The sequence below is a fragment of the Mastigoproctus giganteus genome, chromosome 6, assembly GCF_048544385.1.
Source record: "Mastigoproctus giganteus isolate SK-2022 chromosome 6, ASM4854438v1, whole genome shotgun sequence".
NCBI classification, from domain to species: domain Eukaryota; kingdom Metazoa; phylum Arthropoda; class Arachnida; order Uropygi; family Thelyphonidae; genus Mastigoproctus; species Mastigoproctus giganteus.
The window spans coordinates 62,010,634-62,032,216 of NC_143580.1; the positions used below are offsets into that span (position 1 = coordinate 62,010,634).

General features: G+C 38.1%; 1 protein-coding gene across 1 annotated transcript in view; it reads left to right on the forward strand.

Annotated features, from left to right (window-relative positions):
• Positions 1-12,724: 12,724 nt before the first annotated feature.
• The window catches only part of LOC150084347 (uncharacterized), a 45,559-nt gene continuing 36,700 nt past the window's right edge, over positions 12,725-21,583 (forward strand). Inside the window, exon 1 of the mRNA XM_090375985.1 lies at positions 12,725-13,007. Coding sequence (XP_090232111.1) covers positions 12,890-13,007 — 118 coding nt within the window. The 5' untranslated portion in view covers positions 12,725-12,889. The remainder of the gene's footprint in view (positions 13,008-21,583) is intronic.

Genomic DNA, 21,583 nt, shown 5'->3' on the forward strand with positions numbered 1-21,583 from the left:
GGTTCTGCTCAGCTGTTATCAGCCTAGATTTTATTTCCACATACTTCACTTATCTGAATTCACACATCAACATATACTTTGCTATTTTTTACCTTCCGCCAAGGTTATTTATACGTAGTATTTGTCAGTTGCCATTTTCCTTTAAGTCAAAGGAAAACTACACTGAATTAGCTGAATACATTTATTTTTATGTTGTACCCATTGCAGTAAAAAACTGCCCTACCTACATTTCACTGTAGTTTTCCTTTTCTCTGAATAAATACGGACGAATGAGATTTTTGAATCATGAAGTGCTGGTTGGGGTTGTTGAAGCTGGAAACCCCATTGGACAGATTGGGTTGTTGGGGCTTCCAGCTCCAACAACCCAATTTTCTGTTTCTGGATGAAAAAACAGATTTTCCGTGCTAAGTCCGACTGACTCAGCCACATTGTGAAAAAGGCTCATAAAAATTCCTTGCGTCCTTCCAGGATTCGAACTCAGGTCTTTTCCCCCGGGTGGGGAAGACTGCCCTACCTATGAGGGCGATATCCATTTCTGGCCGAAGTTAACAAATAAATATATTTTTATTGTAAGCACATGCCACGAATATAAAAACACTTCAGGAAAGTATTATCCTCTCCCCGGGAGGAGGATAATAGTTTCTCTCAGGAGTGAAAGATAGATGGACTTTTTCAAGAGTGGCCGAGTTAGTCGGTCTCAGACGGATGTACCATGAAATAGTAATATATATTTAAAGTTATAAGAGCTCTGCATATACATTTTACACATACGTGACTTTCATATTTGGGATCACAAAATGCATTTTGAGTAAGCGCGAATTTGTAAGTGACTGGCCACTATTACTGTTTAAGAAATTTCAAGAGTTCTGTCAAGTTAGACTCTACGTATTCAAAGAAAGAGCTTTGCAACTGCATAAATATTTTTAGAACTATACAGTATAACCGCATATTAAAATTAAAAAAGGCTGCTACAGGAACAGTTTCACGTGATTATCACCTGAGCAATGCACATCTGTAGAACGGCCTGCACTTGAGATATTTGGCCATTAACTGAATTTCGCTATCTCTGAAAAAACGGGTGTGCTCACGCACATTACTTTTATCTTTGTTTAATTCATTCTTAACTTGAATTACACCCTTTCTCTTAGTCACGAGTTTGAAGCTGTCAAACAGTTAGTATTAGTGATAATCAGGCCAAGTGATGCGAGGAACCAAATTTATTCTGCATTGGAAAAAAAAAAATAATAACTAATAAAATCCCTGGGCCAATCTCAATTTACACATTTCTCAAAAAATAATAATCCAATTCTGCCCTTAAATTAGTCAGACTCTCTACTACAACCACGCTGGGAGGCTACTTATCCAAATGATCGACAAACGTTGCCCAAAGGTGAATTTATTCGAGGCTAATATGATCTAATCTTTCATTTCTTCCAAATGTTTCACCACCAACGCGAAAATTCCTTTAAGGGGTTTACCTTTATCAGATTACCCCTGATGTTTTTATTCTCCAGGCTATGCAGACCACATTTTTTAAGCAATTCGTTATGGAAATAACCATAGCACTCTCAACCAATCTAGTTGCTTTTCGTGGATCCTAGAAGTTACATGTCCTTTTAAAGGCGAGGCCTCCAGATCTGAATACTATATTCCAAATAAGGTTTCACCGTTTTATAAAACGAAATAATAATATACTTCTCCCTAGTCGGTAAAGGTTTTGTCGATCATTAATAATATCATCGTTAATACATCCTGAGTCTTCTTGGACGACTGCATACACAAAAAAGAAACTGTCACATCAGATCATAGTGACAATTTTAAATCAGCATATCCTGGTATCGATTGTGTATCATCCTACCTACCTTGAAATCATCAAACAGAGAGCTTTCCTTGTACACCCTCCACTGAGAAAAATCAAAAATAAGAGGGCCTCAACGCTGAACTCTGAGAAGCCAATTCAAAAAAACAGTGCCCATGGAAGTATCTATAGAAAAGGCATGCAGTAGAAACAGAGCGTCTATGAGAAAGAGTAGAGAGAGAGAGAGAGAGAGAGAGAGAGAGAGAGAGAGAGAGAGAGAGAGAGAGAGAGACTGTTAGAGATGAGTCATTAATTAACCTAACTGCTTTCTTTTGAACGGAATCTAGAAGCCTGAGAGAGGTTTTGGGGGCACCACCCCAGATGTGGGAACAATATTCCATGGCAGGGCGGATTTGCGATTTGTACAGAATGAACAGCTGTTTGGAAGAAAAGTAACGCCGAGGTCGAAAGAGAAACCCCAGTTTCTTATAGGCAGAGGAAGCAATATATATATATATATATACATACATATATATATACACACAAACGGAAGAGCAGAAGAATCGTTTTAGCTAGATGCGAGACAGGATTAAGTTTTAGAAAGATTGTAATAAACTAAACTGTCTTTGCACCACTGGAGAATTACTTGGATATCAGCATTTAAGAATTGGTGGTGAGCATTCGAAAATTTGAAGCTGTTTGTACAGAGCAAGGTTTCTCAAACTTCAAGGTGGAATACAATTTGCTATCATTAGTAAAACTATGGATAGGATTTCCAGTATATGGAAGGTCATTAATATATAAGAGGAAAAGAGTGGGAGAAAGAACCGAACCTTGGGGAACACCAACATTAGTGGAGAAGTAAGAATACAGAGAGTCATCTACCATCACCAGCAGTGAACGATCAGGGAGAAAACTGGATATTAGATATCAGTTACAAAAAAAAAAAACAATTGGCAAACCATAAGATGGAAGCTTATTTTTAAGATCTTTATGCCAAATACGGTCAAAAGCCTTTGAACTGTCAAGAGCAAACTGCTTGAATTTCAAAGTTTTCTCCTTGATTTGTCCATAGATGGGTAACATAAGCCAGAATATCACCAGTGGATCGACACTGACGGAATCCATACTGGCGATCGTTGATAAGATGGCAGGTTTCTAGATAGTTTAAGAGTTGACAGTTAATTGATTTTTTTCCATTACTTTAGAAAGAGGGAAGGTAATTTGGTGGGAGGAATTCGTTACCCGTTTTAGGAACTGACTGGATATGAGCAATTTCCAAGCAGAAAGGAAAGCACCTTTAAAATAAGAAAGTGAAAAAAGGCGAGACAGAACAGGAGTAAGTTCAGGAGCACAGGTTTTAAAAACAAGTACTGTAGTAAAATACCATCAGGACCTAGAACTTTCTTAGCATCAAGATTGCTAAAAATCTTTTTGACTGAAGACCACAGGCGGCATTGAATGAATTTTCCTGGGGATGGTAGGAGGCGGTTTACTAAGATTATCAATGTACTAGTTAGAAGAAAAGTAGGATGCTAGCAGGCCAGCTTTATCTTTGCCTGAAGTGATAATAGAACCATCTGGTCTTGATAGAGGTGGGAACAGAAATGGGCAAAAGTTGCGGCAAATAGCTTTGGCAAGAGACCAGAATGCTCGACTACTATTTAGACAATAAGCAAGTTTTTTACTCTTAGTCTGTTTGAAATCTAGTCTGGACTAACTAATTAATAACTGCTTTACAAATATTACGAGTTTTGGTGCATGCAAAAAATGAACCTGGAGATTTTGATACAAGCCAATTCCAATATGCAACATTCTTATCCTGAAAAGCATTAGCATATTTATTGCAAAACCAAGGTTTAGATAAAAGACCAGATTTCAAGTGGAATAAAGGATTTCATCTCTACACGAATAATTTCACGTAAATGATGTGAGCAAACGTTGACATCAGAAGATTAGAAACAGTAATCCGACAAAGGAAAATAAATCTCGCAGATCATCCCATTTTGCATTCTTGTAATGCCATACAACACGAGGTTGAGAACAGCCACGAGAGAAAGTCTCCCTTGGAGAAGAGACTATCACTAAGTTGTGCTCTGGGGTGCTCAACCAGCTGGATCCATGTAACTAGAAAATAGAAGCCAGCTGGAGTTGTAACGATTAAAATCACCAAAGAAGTTACGTCACTGTTAGGAAAGTTGGATTGGAGAAAGTCAAATTTCAAAGAGTTCCAAATGATTAGTGGAGTTGGGAGAACAGTAGAAGCAACAGATGAATTTGACAGAATGTGGTAGAGAGATTTTAAGCCACTGAAGATCAAAAAGAGGAGATTTAAAATTACTAAGTCTCTGAGAAGGAATTTCAGAAAGGACATATGCATAAGTACCATCTCTGAAGTGAAAGGACACATACAGCGAATAATTCGGGCAACTGAGACGAGAAAGTGGGTGAATAAATCGATAACTGGGATTCTATCAGAAAAAGTATATGGGGTTTGTCAAACTGTGAGTGGCAGTTTCTTGTTGGACCCGATTTCTTTGTCGGTAATCTGATTTTGGAGAACATTGCCTTCAACTATTGGATTCTAATCTGGCTGGCAGCTGGACTTGATTCATGGTGGTGAGTCTGGTGCTCTGGTTAGTTCTTTTGCGCTGCGATCAGGAAGACCTGAATTCTGGGAGGCTGGACATGATTCACTGCGTCGGGTCTTGTACTCTAATGGTTCTATTTTCCATAGTGGACTGTTGGACAATTGCTGGATAGTATCTTTATTGGATTTTGAGGTTATGGTGCTTGTGGAACAGCAAACGAAGAGATATTCAGTTAAACTATGATTTTTGAAGTTTGTAGTTGCGCGCCATCCAGAATATTGATTATTTGTGTGTGTGTGTGTGTGTGTGTGTGTGTGTGTGTGTGTGTGTGTGTGTGTGTGTGTGTGTGTGTGTGTGTGTGTGTGTGTGTGTGTGTGTGTGTGTGTGTGTGGCTCCGCGGGATTGCTGGCACCCACAATTGCACTACCTTCGGTGGGTGCGGGATTTCATGCGCGAATTGCACTACAGTAAAACCAAACCCAAATAATTCAATATACTCTTCCAGGCTAATCCCCAAAAATCCGTTCTCATGGTTTTCTCTCTGAAGAAGTGTCCCACATTCATAGAACCCTCACTGGAGGGTGCAATTATTCCAAGTGTTACTAAGCACAAAGATCTCAATGTAACCTTCGACCCAGACCTTAGGTTCAATTGTCACATCGAATGTGTTCTACACGCAAGATCAGCCGAATGCGCTGGATTGCCCGTCAGCATCTTCTTCACAACACAGACGCAAGAACTGCAATCAGTTATCTGCAAACTGTTTTGTATCCTACCTTTCTATATGCCTCTGAAATATGAGCCTCTGCGATACCTTCTCTCATGAAGCCCATCCTCTCCAGAGAATACTGGATACTGAAGTGGGCAACCCGCAAACATCGGCTTCCCCCCCTCCATCAACATAGGACCACCAGCATGGCCGACCAACTTCAAATCCCGCGGCTGCCTCAAATAATACGCATGAGGAGAACTGTGACCACAATCAAAATGCTGGTTGGCAAGATCATCTCCCCTGACTTCTGGGAGTTATGTCAGTGGCATGTTCCACTTTCTTCCCTAAGAGCCACTCCTCTCCTTTAGCTACAGCGGAACAGACTGAAGATCAGTGACAGATTTCTATCCAGTCTAGTACTTCCTACAATACAAGCCCTGCTAATGATCGGAGCAGACCTCCAGAAATTCGCTTCGGATCGCAATCACAGGCGCTCGTTGGCCGAACTTGTTCCGCTTTTGTTTTACCCCTGCTATCTGCTGTGAGGCGCAGAACGGCACGTCGCAGGTACTTTTCAAACCGTTCACAAGAAAATGCGAAACCGTATACCGATTTAATGCACGCCTGTGAAATACTCTGACTTTTAAGCATATATGTATGTGCTTTGTACGTATGAAATATACCTTGGTGTACTGTCTGCCTCAGAACTATGTATACTGTATACTCATATCTATAGCATGGTTTAATGCCACGTTTTTAAGTTAATTTCATGTTATGTTATCTTTTTGTTTTTCTGTACATGTTTTTATATTACCCCATAACCTTCTCAAGTCCCTGGCCTCCTGTTGTGTAGGGCACATTATTGTATCTTTACTGTACAATAAAGATTTCTTCTTTGTAGAGACTCTACACATTCACAAGTTTCCAAGGTGGAGTTGGGTTATGCCTGGAAGCCACCCTGATTAAAGAACACACACTTAATGATATGTACAGAGCATCTAAATATATCTTGTATATAAATGTGTATATACTTTATGTACTTAATCTTGAGACTGTATATTGTGTGTAATTAATAAATGAATGAATGACACTAAGTGGAAATGGATATTATAGAGGTTAGAACTCAGACTATGTATATTTATGAAACGAACGAGGAAGTGTATGGGAGGTTTAGCTCTTTTCGGAGATAAGTTTGTTCTATTAGTTTGATAATTCATGATGTATTCAGTAATAAGAAAAAGGTTTGGAGGCCATGCTTTATGAAGAAATGACATTTCTGGATATGCCGTACACATGGCAAGAATATACCCAACTCTTTGACATAACGTGGCCTCTACAATGCCCCCACATACACACTACTCGGACTCCCTCCAGTCACTATTTGGCAGAGTAGAGGCAGCACTAGCACTTGCTTTCTAGAGAATTACCAATAGGTTCGGTGTGGTGAACTATCCAGCGGCCGGGCTGCGAATACCGTTTTAGAGCTGTACCCTCGAAATGCAATGAAGATTAGATCTCGCCTTGATGTCCATCATAACCTCAAAAGACACCAATCGTACTGCATGATGGAAGATATACGGGTTGCCAGAGCTTTGCTCTGGAGATTAAACATGGGTTCCACCACTTCAAGCCTCCAATAAGCAAAGTGATGATATTGCACTGGTTGATGAGAGTCATCTACCACCTAGTATTGCCCGGTAACACAGAGGGGCGGCATTCCTCCGTGTGGTGTGGGCGCCACACCTCGACCCCTGCTTACATTGGTTCGCACCTGGGTGGTTACCTCTAGTATGCTAGATGCCGTATTTCAAGACATGCAACTCCGGGGTTATACCCAGGGATTTTAACAGCACCACCATCATGAAGGTGCTAGCTATCAGAGACCGACTGGACTTCGCCGAAATTAGGTCCACTTTGACTTGAGTGTCACCCGAATATCAGTTCCCTTAGCGTTGTAGACTCACAAGTAGCAAGGCCCACTTGTGATACCTGAGAGAATGTCTCAGAGAATGTTCTTGGCATACCTGAGAGAATGTCTATGACAGCTTCAAGAACCCGATGTATAAGGGTAAAATAAAGTAAAAATTTGCCTCCATTTTGGGCGTGATACTGTGTTCTATGATTTTTCAGAATGTATGAAACTATTTATTACTAGTATCATGTTTTAATCCAAGGGAGGACATCCTTTCTCACCATAAGAGCTACTTTAAAAATAAACCAGGTTACAAGATCAATATATTACAATATTTTTAAAAGTGTATCTCTATTTTAAATAAAATTACGCTAGTTGTAGAATTATTTTTTTATATAAAACACATTAGGTATATAAAATTTTAAAGTAAACTTAAAATCAGGCAAATAATTATGAGCTTTCTGACATCAGTGTTCTCCAGAAAATTACATTATTTTTATTTCTATGATGGCAGTGATAATATCCCAAATTTTAAATTAGAAGATCTATTCAAGCGTCCAGGTGAGACATCTATATGAACAGGTTTCATATAGCACTGAACAGGTTTCATCTCCTCTTCGACAAACTATTGTATATCAAAAGAACTTACTCTGTTAAATCCCTATCTTTTGGACCCCTTCCAGCCTCGGTCTTGACACCTGTACTGACTCAGCAATAATTTAAGATGTTTTTCCGTCTCTAGTAGGAAATCAAGCTGCGTTGAATTTAGATTCAAATTTCAATACAAACAAATTACAGCTAAAGGTAGCATATGGAATAATACTTGGTGATATAATCGTGCATTTTAGTGTCTTATTTACCAGCCTCAAAATTTAATTATTGAGGTTTGTTTTATTCTATACATCAATGTTGGTAATAGCGTTATTGAAATAAGGACATTAATCTGCTGACAACACGCTACCTTTTAAAAGACACAAAGGTATGTCCTTGGCTCAACAGTGACCTTATACTTCATATTTATGACAGGTGCTATTTAATAGTTCTGTTCAACCTTGTGCCTACTACATTTTCTGTTCCGCATTTGACCAAGTACGCCAACTGATAAATTAACAGCTTGTGTGGTTTATTTAAATTGTGCTTGTAAATAAGATATACTCAAATACTTTCAAAGCTCTTCCAACTCGTTCATAGGAAACATTTGTCTCTAAAACAGTTAAATGCACAAGAGGAAAAATATTAAAGCAATTAGAAATGAAGATGAATGTCTTTGCAAGGCATTCATCTGTCTCGCAAATGCTAAAAAATATACATTCCTTGTATGCAATGTGATTTTTATATAATGTACATGCATAATTCCCTAACGCCATGGTTCCGATAGGGTTTGGTGGTGTTTGTTGATGTATGTCCGTCAGTCCGTCCGTCTGCCACGCTTCCTTATCATGCATCAAGCTGGCGTTCATTCTTATTATTTTCATTGTTACAGAATAAGTGGCTGATAACTTTGTACCGATTGTTTATGCAACAACAGGCTGTTTACTTACGAAAACAATACAATATGTGGGAACAATATTTGTAAAAATAGACGCCGTAGTCTTCACTCAGCCTTGAGGATAGTAAAGTTCTTCAGTATTATCCCAAGTTCTTAAGCAATTTTAATGCAAATTGAACTGACTAGATAAAGGAAATGAGAGGTTCCGTTCAAACGGAATTCATCCGAATCAAAATGATTAATGACGTGACAACGCAAATTTTATGGACTTTGAACAGATGACGGACGCGAATAAAAAGCGGTGCAATTCAAACCACTACAGGAGGTAAGTATTGTATAATAGCTAAACATGGAGTTCCGTGAAAAATAATGGAGTCACTGGTTAAAGATGCATTGCAGGATCATCTAGACAAGACTGCAGCAATAACTCAGACACAGCATGGGTTGTTAAGGGACAGTCTTGTCTGACAAATTTGACTGGATACTATAATGCCTTTACAAAGGAATGATATTGATGAAGGTATATCAGGTTTAATATCGAAGTTTGCAGATGATACAAAGGTTGGCAGGGTTGTTAATGACAGTAATGGCAGTATGCTACTGCAACAGGATCTAAAAATTTTGGGCAGGTGGGTTGAGAAGTGGAAACTGAAGTTTCACATTGACAAATGCAAAGTACTGCATATGGGTAGAAGTAACCCCAGAGAAACGCATTCTGCGCATTGCAGACAGGCTGCCAGAGCAGGTCATGGAGTATTGTCAATGATATACAGGAATTTTGCTAGCAGGAAAAATGAGGTTATTATCCCATTGTATAAGGCAATGGTCAGGCCACGCTTTGAGTACTGCGTACAGATCTGGAGGCCTCATTTTAGGAAAGGTGTAGAGTTGCTTGATTGAGAACAGAGAAGGGCAACAACAAGGTTGGTGGGGCGACGAAGGGGTCCTGTTACCAAGAAAGGCTTAAGTTCTACAAATTTCAGCGGCTGGAGACTAGGCAACTGCGAAGTGATCTGACTGAGGTGTGTAAGGCCTTAAATAGGTTGAGCACGCTGAATTCTGATAGGATTCTTCCGCTTGCTCAGATTTCGCAAGCGGAAGAATCCTGAGGGGGCATAAATTCAAATTGAGGAAATAAAATTGTAGAATAGATGTGCGGAAATTTGCATTTAGTGAGTAGGTAGTTGATTGCTGGAACAAACTTCCATCTGTTGTTGTAGAAGTTGATAGAAGTTTTTCCCGTTCCTCCTTGAAATAAATTCAAGGAGGAACTGGAAAAACTTTTAGAGGGAATGGATGTGAGAAAATGTGTTTTTATTTTTTTTGGCTGATGCTACATAAGCTCATACGCTTGCTTGTACCACATTCCTCTATTACTACTACTATAATTCTTTAAGTAAAAAAAGAATGAACAAAAACACAGTCAGCAACATTAATTTAAAATCTAGTTGTCCACAATTTGAATTAGACTATTCTTTGCATCAGATATTTGCTTCAATTGTTAATTATTCGGGTGTTACAAGTATTATTATTAATGAATACTGAGAACGCTGCTGTTCTAAAGTATATTTTCAGCCAGGAAGTGGGCGCTTCGCATCAAAACAACAGCTAATATAAATATTACTGAACTGAGTTCGGCGCAAGTATTTCTTTCAACGATGAATTACAAAATGTCGGATATTAGAAACAAACGAAGAGTCGAAGATTTTGTAGAGCGTTGCTCTTCAGTCAGCAAATTCACTGATATATCAAAAAAAATATTCAGTGAAAATGATACCAGGGGTTGCTGTGGCGTTAGTTGTTGGTTGTCCTTTCTTCTGCACTGTAAATATTTAAACATTGTGCTTTCTTACTTGTAACTTTTTTATTATTAATTAAATACATTATTATTATTCACTTTTATTAATTTATTTTTATTATTATTACTTAATTATTAATTTTATTACTTCACCATTATTATTTTGTAATTACATGTAATGTAATTTTGTAATAATCGCGTAATGTAATTACCACATTACGCGAATATTTTTTTCTGCGCTTAGAAACACCAAACTTAAATGGAATATAACACACTCCTCCCTAAAAGCTTGGAATCACAGCGCATGACAACAGTTTGTTTTTTTTTTTTTGTTTTTTTTTTTATTTACAGAAAAAAAATATTGAATTGATTATTATTAACAAATATACTGATTTTTCATCAAAATGTCCTCCACGAAATTTTATCACTGCCTTACAGACCATTCCACCAATTAATTTTATAATTGCGCCTTGACTAACATTGTTCCTAACGAACCACAAGATTTCCAATAAATTTTGTGAAGATGAGCCGCCATCACGGACTAGACGGTCTGGAACTCTAGATGATCTCGCAAAAGCTCTATTGAGTTTAAGTTGCAATTGAGGTGGCCACACCATAATTTGTAATACTCCCATTTGAATTTCTAGCTACTACTAGAATTCCCTGCACAGCATACAAAATTTCTTCCACAAAGTCGAAGTCCAGAAGATGCATTATGTTCAAGAATGTTTTACAGGCTTCTTTTCTTAAAATTCCTTCATTGAAGTGGGTGAATTCTGACGATTTCACCCACTTCAGTAAAGCAGAAGCAACCCCAGATCATAATGGAAAGAGCATCGTTCTTGAAAATAGGTACTGAACAATGTGGCACAATTTATTCTTCAATTGATTATCTCACATACTTCCTAAGCTTGGAACCAAAAATGTCAAATTTGGATTCATCCATCCACAGTACGTTTTACCACTCTTCAGTCCAACGTTGCTGGCTGTTAGCCAAGCCAACCGTTTCTTTAAATTTTCCTGTTTTAGTAAGGGTTTTCCGACTGCTACACGACCATCAAGTAATGCTTGTATAAGACGAAGTTTTACAATGGATATAGATACGGGATTTCTGTGTTTCTATTGAACTCGGCTCAGATTTCAGGTACAGTAAGTGGTCAACCGCGTTTAGAAATCAGTGTTATGATCTTATCTTGTGCTTCAGTTGTTAAGCGCGGTCGTCCTGATCACGGTTAGTCCTTTAAACTGCCAGTCGCCTTGAAATGTCGAATGTTTATACTCCTTTAAATGAAACACCTAGTTTTTTTTCCAAAACTAGGTGGAATAACTTTCTTTATACAGAGTTATAACAGCACGTCTTTTTTCAACACTGAATTCCTTATTTTTTGCCACGTTTACAACGAAACAAACAAAACTTAAATCAAAAACATTCTTCTGAATGACGGGTGTTCGATGTTTTAGCTCTTACTCCTCAATTTATATTATTGCAAAACATACTAGAATCATCCAATCTTCCATCCTTTCTAAACTATTCTAAAATCAACTACAACGTTCAGGAATCTTCTACAATGTACACTGTTCTTCCACATTCAAGAATCTTCTACAATGTTTTACCACATTCAGGAACCTTCTATATATTTCTTGAATATTCTCGAATACTCTAAAATCTTAGATATTTCTTAAATATTTAAGTTTTCATTTTTATACATAATAGAAAATCTTTTAATAAAATTTTGTAAACAAGTTGTCCTATTTTAATAAAAAAACTTTGAAAATTAAGAAAAGTGAAACGTGATTCCATAGCCGAGTGGTCAAGCACAAGAGTACATAAATACATGTGCCTTGAGTGACCGGGATCCAAGCCCATGACTGCTAAATACGATTCTGTCTCTTGTATTCTCTCTATCTCGTGAACTACTCTGACCGTGTGGTCGTCCTGGAGTACAAACATAAAATCAATTTAGGCAGAAGTGCATAAGCGATAACAAGAACACTGATCCACTCTGATCGATCTACTCGTTTGTAACTGTCCAGAAGGCGTTTTTAATTACTGTTATTTGTTTATTTTTGTTTTATTTTATGGGATCGCTAACTTCAAGAATACTTCGTGCCCATCACAAACTTAGCTTCCTTCAGCAGTTTACTTTTTCCTCTTTGAGATACTCCAAGGTAATCAGCAAGTGTCTCGCGACCTACATATAGGATTATTTTCAAACGAGGAAGCGCGAAACAGCAATTTTACATTTTACTAATTTGTTTTCGTTGCGATGTATCTCTATAGCAGCGTTTATCGCAAACTCCCACCGCTGTCAGTTGTATTGCTGAATCATGGTTGCGCTCCGGTAACTGGTGATTCGTCGAAGGTGGTGGTAGTGGTAGTTTTGGCGCATGCGTGAAAGAAATCTGGTGACCGCTTTAAAAGCATTGTTTCGCATCGTTAGCTCGGTGCTCCTTATTATCCTTATTACAGTGTTCGAAGTAGTTGTAAAGTATTTATTTATTTTGTCTATCCGAACCCGTTTTATTTGCTCCCTAAACACGGGGGTTATAGTTTCTAAATTTCGCCGCTCCGTAGACATTACCAAAAAAATGGGGTTTAACCTTATTATGTTTTTATGTAGTGTCCGTGAGGGGCGAAATAATATTCGAGTAGCTAAGTTCATGAAAAGGAAGTTGGAAGAAAAGAACCACAGAGTGACAGTGTTTGGTGAGTTCATTTCAGATCTATCTTTGGTAATGTTTCTTAATTTTGCCACTTGTTGGATAACATCGCACGTTTTCCTTCAATTCTTGTCAATGATTTTAGAATGCGCATGAGTGAAAAATCAAACGCGCTCAATACAGCTGGTTGTGGGCCCTGCGTGAAAGACAGAAAAGTGGGAAATTTGTGTACAATATATTGTTTAGTGATGCGGATATAAACAAAATAGTGAATTTGCATAAATCTTAGTATTTGAATAAAGATCCCCCCAACTCCCTAAAGATTTTTGGGTAACAGTCCGAAAGAGAAACAATGGTAATTTCGAAAGTGTTCCACATTAACCCTTTTCTAAATTTGAAACAGGAGCATGGGAGGGTTATTTCCCTCCCAAGCATATGGGGGAGATGCTGGTACACCATGATGAGATTTAACTATGTAAAATGGGCAGAAAAGTGTATACAGTGCTACGTTTGTGCAGTGTCTTGTGTTGTTTCTGGACACTTTGCAACCAGGAAGCAACATTCCTGCTGATCGTCCATGCTATGACAAGACGGGCCATAGGTGTACACGTACTCTCGTTACTGACTAAATCCCTCACCCTTAGGTGGTAATGCAAGTCATATATATATATTTTTTTTTTCTTTTTTAGATAATTTTATCCTCAGTAGCTTTTTAAGTTTTGTTTTTTTTTTACGAAAAGTAACTAACTTTCAATTATTATTTTCTCTTTTCTGCTACTTTTTCCCCCATCCCCCAACGGTAGTAGTACCAGGTGCTTGGGTGGTTGTTATGTACGGTTACTATTATTGATTGAGGAACTCTTACTATCCCACTCTAACTTTTCAAGATCGCGGCTTTCTGGGGTTCCTTGTAGGTGTTCTCTGTGAGACCTCCTGCTGCTAGTTTCTTATGGATGCTCTTTAGCACCATGCCGGTAGTTGGCACGGTTATCGGGACAGTCATTACTTATTCTATATGCCACATCTCTTTGATTTACTGTTTATGGTCTGTTCACATCCTAATCTTTTCCTCGTAGATTTTCTGGAGGGTTGATGTCGGGAACCGCCATGTTGACCAGGTAGGTAGGTAGTCATTTCCTTCTCGTCAGTGAAAGTTATATCCGGTCTGTTGTGCAAGATAATCGTCCTTTCTTATTCCGCGGTCCCAGTACAATTGGAGTTCGTACTTGTAATACTTTCTTTGATCAACTGGTATTTCTTCGCTGGCTCCTGACGTATTATATCCTGGCGACCTGATCGTGCCTGTGAGTGTACTGCGTCTGGGTGAACAGACGCAGTACACTCACAGTCCACACTCACACTCACAATCCAGCACAGCATCTCGCGATGATGTGCTGGATTGTTTCTGGGGCCAGGGGGCATCGTCGACATGTGTTGTCTGTCACTCCGGGTCCTTGGTGATGTATTTTCTGTAGTTCCTGGCAGGGCCGAGCCGAGCCATTTCAGTACGTGAGGCAAGAATGAAAAATTGCCCCCCTTTTCAGCTTTTAACCTGAGGCAAGGGCCTCGTTCGCCTCACCCTTCGGCACGGCTCTGGTTCCTGATATTGCTTACCTAGTCGCGGACGGCGAGCATGAATGCTTCGGTCTCGGGAAAGGACGTCCGGCTGGTGATTAAGACTACATAGATAAGGACGTTTCCAGGCATGAATTGAAAGCCTCCTTATCTATGTAGTTACAAATAAGGAGCAGTGCCTTCTTTGCCCCTTCTTCTGTCTTCTCTTCGTTTCTTCTTTTTGGGTGGGTGGCGTCTCATCGTTGAGGTTGGGTGGGGTGTGTCCTTTTTCTATCTTCCTTATGTGTTGTGGTAAATTGGCGATGTGTTTTTCTGGAAGTAATCCTTCATGTTTTTAATCGCTTTATTCTGTTGTTTGATGAGGTCTGACAAACCCCTTCTTCCTCCTTTCCGGGCTATGGTCAGTTTCTCGACAGCCGCCTTCAGGTGGTATTGGCGGCTCTTCCTCATCATTATCTTGGTCCTCCTCATGATCTTCCCACGCTTGGTATTAGTCCACTCTATGTTCCCGAAGGTGTACCATAGTACTGGAGCTACGAGGTGTTTCTTTGACTGTGTTCCCTCCGTTTATCTTTGCTTTTATCAAGCTGATAGTATTTCTTGGCTTTGATTTACTTGTATTCTGGATGTTCAATTTGCATCATAACCAGATACTTGTAGGTCTCGCCTTCTGTCAGAGCTTCAATCTGTTTACTGGTCTTTATTTCGTACTTTCGTTCTACTGGTTTTCCACAATGCAATCCGTGGGTCTTACATTTGTCTAGTCCGAATTCCGTTCTGGTGTCAAGGCTGAACTCTTCGGTGATCCGTAATATCTGTTGGAGTTGCTTTTCGGTTGCCGCGTATAGCTTGATGTCATCCATGTACATCATGTGGAAGAGGATGTACAGGTTGTTCCTTCTTTCTTTGAGGGTATATACGTACTTGTTGTTGTTGAGCATGGTGGAGAGCGTTTTGAGTGCTAGACAGAACCACAGTAGGCTCAGGGCATCTCCTGATGGGAATCGGTCTGGTTGTGATGTTTTCGACCTTCATGGCGATACTCCATTTAGGAAGTTTGTCACTGTCAGGTTGACTTTGTAGATATTGAACATCTCTATTAGCCAGCTATGAGGCAAAATTCCAAGGCCTTGCGGTTGTCTATGTAGGCCGCATACAGGTTACGGTGCTCCTTGTAGGCTTGCTCCATAACTGACGCATCGATGATTGTTGCTCTTCGAGTCCTTTGCTCATCTGCTTGCATCCCTTCTGTTGTTAAGCCATGATGTTCTGGCTCTGTAAGTGGTCCGATTATCTTCGTGGCTATGCACGTGGTCAGTATCTTGTACATTGTTGGGAGACAGTTGATCTGTCTGTACTTTGCAGGGTTTCTAGTATCTTTAGCCTTCAGGTAGGTGATTCCTTGACTGAGATAGGCCAGGATCGTCTTAGAGTGCTATATCATCCGGGTAAACTGCTCCACTAGGTGGCTGTGTACAGCTGGACTTCTTGTACTAGTAGTTGTGGGTGTTTAATCTTGGGATATGCAAGCTGTGGTATTCCCTGATCACCTATTCTACTTCTTCCTTATGAATCTCCCATTCTGTCATCTCCATGGGCGGCTCGTTGGTAGGCACTGAAGAACTGCAGCACACCCAGCTTTTTAAAATCTAAATATGTAGTCAATAGTTATATGAAATTTTGTGAAGAACAATGCAACGCAATCAATAATTTTATTAACAGGTCCTGCATATAGTATACTCATCCATTTCCAATAATAATCAATTTTCTTTTTAAAATAAAAATAATTGCTTTATTTAATACAAAAAAGGAAAAAAAAAAAAATACAGAGCCCAGGCCATCCAGGTCCAACCATAGCCTAAGGCCTTTGGTTCATGGGAAAACAACTATTTCCAATAATCATTTCAATGATAAACAAATAAAAACACGAATTCGTTTACAACTTTAAAGTTTAAGTGTAGGCAGAACTGTGCACTAGACAGTTCCACATTTTGCTCCCAGTGGTTCAGTCAATGCCTGGTCGGTGGATTGCCATTGGCAACTTGTCAATACGCATTTTTTAGAGGTGAAAAAACGAGTTAAAAGGAACTGCGGAGTGAACAGTGCCGATTTGATCGTTGACCGTAAAGGATATGTCTACATGTCTTATAACCAAGGCAATTTAATGTAACTTTAAGAAGCAACACCCCTATACATCAGAGTCACGAGCCGCCACTGGTCATTTCTTGTGTGTCCTTAGTTTTCTTTCATTCTAAGTCTGCCCAAGGGGGGGGGGGTGCAGCTGTTATGTCTAACTTCACTGCTCCATAGGCTGCCCCAAAGAACTCTTTGGTCACTTTCTGGCAGGTTTGTCCTTACCCTCCTCTTGTCGGATGCTCCTGTAGAAGTCTCTTTGGTTTTCATTGAAGATCTGGTTGTTTGTGTTCCTCTGAGCGCTCTCTCTGCATCGGCGTAGTCTGTTGCTCAGTGCGAGTAGGTTCTGCTTCAAAGTGTCTAGATATTCTTCTACCCTTTGATTCTTGGTCTCGTGTTTGCTGTGCGTGTTTTCTTCCTTGTAAATGCTCTTCACTTTTTCGATAAGTTTCTTGCTTCTATTTCCCATTTGGTACTGGATTAGCTGGTCTATCTTGACTCTTAGCTCTTCTATCTTCTGCTGAAGCTAATAACGCTTATTATTATTATTTAAACTTTACGCCGCACAGGGAAGTTTAGGGCAAAGGTCTAATGATACTGATGCTATAGAATATAATTATCCAAAAAAAAAAAAAAAAATGCTTAAAAAATCTTTTTGTTTCCACGTTTTAAATATGGTTTACGTTAATGACCTTCAAATGAATTTTTTGTTTAGATTTAATTTTGCTGAGGCTAAAATGATATAAAAAATACAATATAAGGTGTTACAGTTCGAAATCACATAATATTTTTCTACCTTACTATGTTCCTTGGAGTATTGATTTATTTGTTTCTTTCTAGTGTTCCACTAATGATGCTACAGAATTGTACAGCTAATTGCGAATGCTTTTGCATAAATTAATCAGCAACTTGTGTGTTTTAATGTGAATTTTTAAATTCAGAACGTTCATCCAAAATTTATAATCAACTGGTATTATAAATAGACCATTAATTATGCAAGCTTAGATAGGAATTCTTTTAAAATGCAGTCAAAGTCCCTGTTTAAACATAGTTTATTAATGCAAAGTATAGCATTATTGTCAAAGTTTAATCAGAATAATAGTACTAACATGATCTACTAAAAAATGCAAAGCAAGCAGACAAGTGCAGTGTGTTAGTGCAATGTAGGTTACCCCATTCTTTACTAAACTTGTTCGAGATTTGTTCACACGCACACATCTAGAAATGATAAGCTGATTGTGTAGAAGTGCGGAGAAAGTATTATATGGGCCAGATATGACAAACTATCAAAACAGCAAATGACAGTTTCCTTCTCAAAATATAAGATAAGGAGGCTCCATATCATATCTAATTCCAAAGGTTTCAATACATCTAAACTTAAATTTATAAATATAATTTTATTTAAAATGACTAACAGTCAATATTGTAAAAATAAGTATCATATTATTGATCGGCATATTTTCTTCCTTTTTTTTTCCCCTTGAACTGATTTTTTAAAGCGACATGAAATCTTCTCTGAGGAGTTAAATTAAAATTTGGACTTTTGACTTTTCGAAATGTTTTTTTCACTTATGACTTTAAAAGTAGGTGGAGAGTAAATAACGCATACACACAATGAGCCCTTCTTACAGTATGACAGCATCACTCATTTAGAAAGGTTTGGGTTCAAATTCCGGCGACTACTGGAGGAACTTCTTAAAAACTTTGTAACCTGGGGGGTAGGAGATGAAGGGGAGAGCTAGTCTCATGCGGCATAGCAGTTTCCCCGTGCATTATTCCATATTTTTCATCTGAAAAAGCTACTTATTACTCCACGATCCAGCTCTTGGCTGATCGAGTGGCAAGAATTTTCTCCTTTCTGAAATAGATAAAATGTTATAATGCAATCTAACTCCTAAATAATTTCTCTAATAGGTGCCATAATGCACTGGCGTACCAAATTCCAAAAAACATTCACAGGTTTGTTGCCTGATCCTGGAAAAAAGTCGGATTACAACTTCGTTTCAAACATTTTTATCAAACTGAACGCGCTATGGACTCAACTAAGTTAAATGCAAAAAATTTAATTTCAGCACATGTAGTTTGTGAGCATTCAGTTGTATATCCATCCCACCACTTCAGAGCACACTAACTTCATTATGTTAAATAGAAAGTAAACTTTTAACTTCATTACGCACGTTAGCATATATTCTTAATACGCCTATTGTCTTCACGATGTCCGTCTGTCCTTCCGCATGTAATAAATCGGCTGTCAGTCCGATTTTCATGAAATTTTACATTTGATCCTTTTAGAATTTCATATTCAATTTTGTTGACATTTTTAACTCCTTATGTGCAATAAAACAGATGTAGAGCGGTTATTTTCTCCAACATTGTAAACGGGATATCTTATAATGTATGCTTGAATTAATAAATATTTCCGGTGGAAAAAAAAAAAAGTTTATAGACTACTTTTGCACATAATACTTATCCCTTAATTATTAGGAGATAAGTATTATGTGCAATTGCATAATTGCACATAATAAACAAACTGGTTTATGTTTATAAACCAGTTTATAAATATAGGAATAAACATAAAATTGCACACATAAACTGGTTGCAATTATGCAATATTTTTATAATATTAACAATTACAATTAATTACAATAAACGCATGGTTGCATCCATACACTCAAATATCTAAACCTAGCTCTGCCTAGTATGGGAAACTTTCTATTTCAAATCATACCTACAAGTCAATAAAATTCACATCGATAGTCAATTTAAACCAAAACTTAAGTTTCTATTATATTGCTGAAGTAGGAAATAACGTAATTGAAAATGCCTGTAAATGTAACCGGAACTGCGAGATCAGAGATCAATATAATGCATTAACTTATTAAATAAGTTGCACAATAGGTACCTTTGGTCTCTAGACACCTGCGCACCTCAATGGGCAGGTGGAAATAGAAAGCTGCACGCTTCTTTAAGGTTTGTATTTGGAACTTTTGTCCAAAGCTGAAGGACTTAATACAGGGAAGGTAGAAATCAATTAAAAGGCAGAAGTCATTGTCTTGTCTGCGCACCTGAAAGGGCAGGTGAAAATAAACAAACCGCGCACCTGAAAAGGCAGGTGAAAATAAACAAACTGCACACTTTATATGGTGGAATCGTTTGGGACTTTCAACCAGAAGCGAAAGACTTACTGCAGACTTAGGCAAAAGTCAGTTAAGGATTACTAATGCGATAACACGATTGGATCCAGTCCATTAATTAAGGTTCCACCTTTAAACTGAAGGATTTAAGCAGAAAATGTTTCGTCTAATTTTACAAGACTACGCCAAAAACTTAATGATTTTTCCTCAAAAAAAAAAAATCAAACTAAGTTTTGGCTTTATCGCAATTTTCTCTGTGTGTGTGGGTGTGTCCATCTGGAAAGGGAGAATGTTGCTCTCTATCAACAACTTTTAACTGACAGATCAACTAATATTTGCTTCTTAAGATAAGATAAGACTGAACCACTTTATTTTTTAATTTTGGGGCAATATTCTATTTGCCATGTTTTCCATTTCAGTTAATGTCTGGTTTGAACGAGATTAATGCGTGATTTTGTTAATATGTACATCAATCCGCAGGCAATTTCAGATATCTTTTTTCTTTTTTTTTTTTAATTTAAACAGTGTATGCACAAAATACAGATGATACTGTGCTAATTTGTAATTCTAAGGATCATCTTAAAGAAACTCTGAGGAGAGTACGTGAAGCAAGTAAGAAAAAGGATTGTTTCTGAACGTGTGTAAAACTATGGTGATTGGTGATAATCTCAGTTCCAGTAAAGTGAAGGTTAATGGGCAAGATATCGAAGAAGTTGATGAATCTGATTACTTAGGGTCAAGAATAAATAAAAATAGTGACTGCTCAAACGATGTAAAGAGACGACAGGCAATTGCTAAAACGTTGGTCGCTGATCTGATAAAATTATGGAGTGATCATGATCTGCCCCTAAAGACGAAACTGAGAATCATTGATTCGTTAATTTTTCCAGTTGCCACTTAAGGATGTGAAGGACGGAATCTGAAAAGAGTTGAGAGGAAGAAAATTGAGGCATTTGAAATGTGGTGTTTTAGGGGAATGCTGCGTATTTCTTACTTGGATCGAAAAACAAATGAGTGGGTATTGAATAAAATTGGCAGGCCTAAAATTCTTCTTCTAGCATCAACAAAAGAAACTCAAGTTTTTAGGTCATATAGTAAGAAGGGAAAACTTTCTGTTGAAGAATATAATGGAAGGAAAAACCGAGAGGAAGAGGTGCAGAGGAAGACCTGCAACTAGGTGGAAGGATGGGACCAGTGAACTTCTGGGCGTGATACTTTGCGATGCTGCTCGTATAGCACACGATCGATGCAGTTGGAGGAATTTGATAGTTACCACAACAGCTCCTCAGGGAGCTATGTGACTGGAAGAAGAAGATGCACAAGATAGCTATAATCAGTATATGGCTATTATTTTTATCGAATATTTTACTTTCATAATAGTATTTTTCTATTAACACTTTCACACTTTTTTTTCCTTTGTGTATATCGATAATACGTTATAATGTTCATTGGACATAGAACTGTGACTGAGTACTATTAGTGATAGGCTACTTATTAACACTAGATAAATTTTAACATTTTAATTACTATATGAATCAGATCACATACAGAACTTTCCCCTTAATGAAGGTGTGTGAAATTTAGGTTAGGAGGGCAGACACCCCGATGTCTGACTCCTAAATGAAGGACACATGGAGCAATCAAAATGTTGGAAGTTTGCCAATTTCACACTACGATGCTTAAAAAAAAAAAAAAATCACTTTTAGAGAATGTGTATATACAGGAAACTCTCGTTATAGAGAACTATCCCCCAAAGAGCACAATAATCAGGACCTGTTTG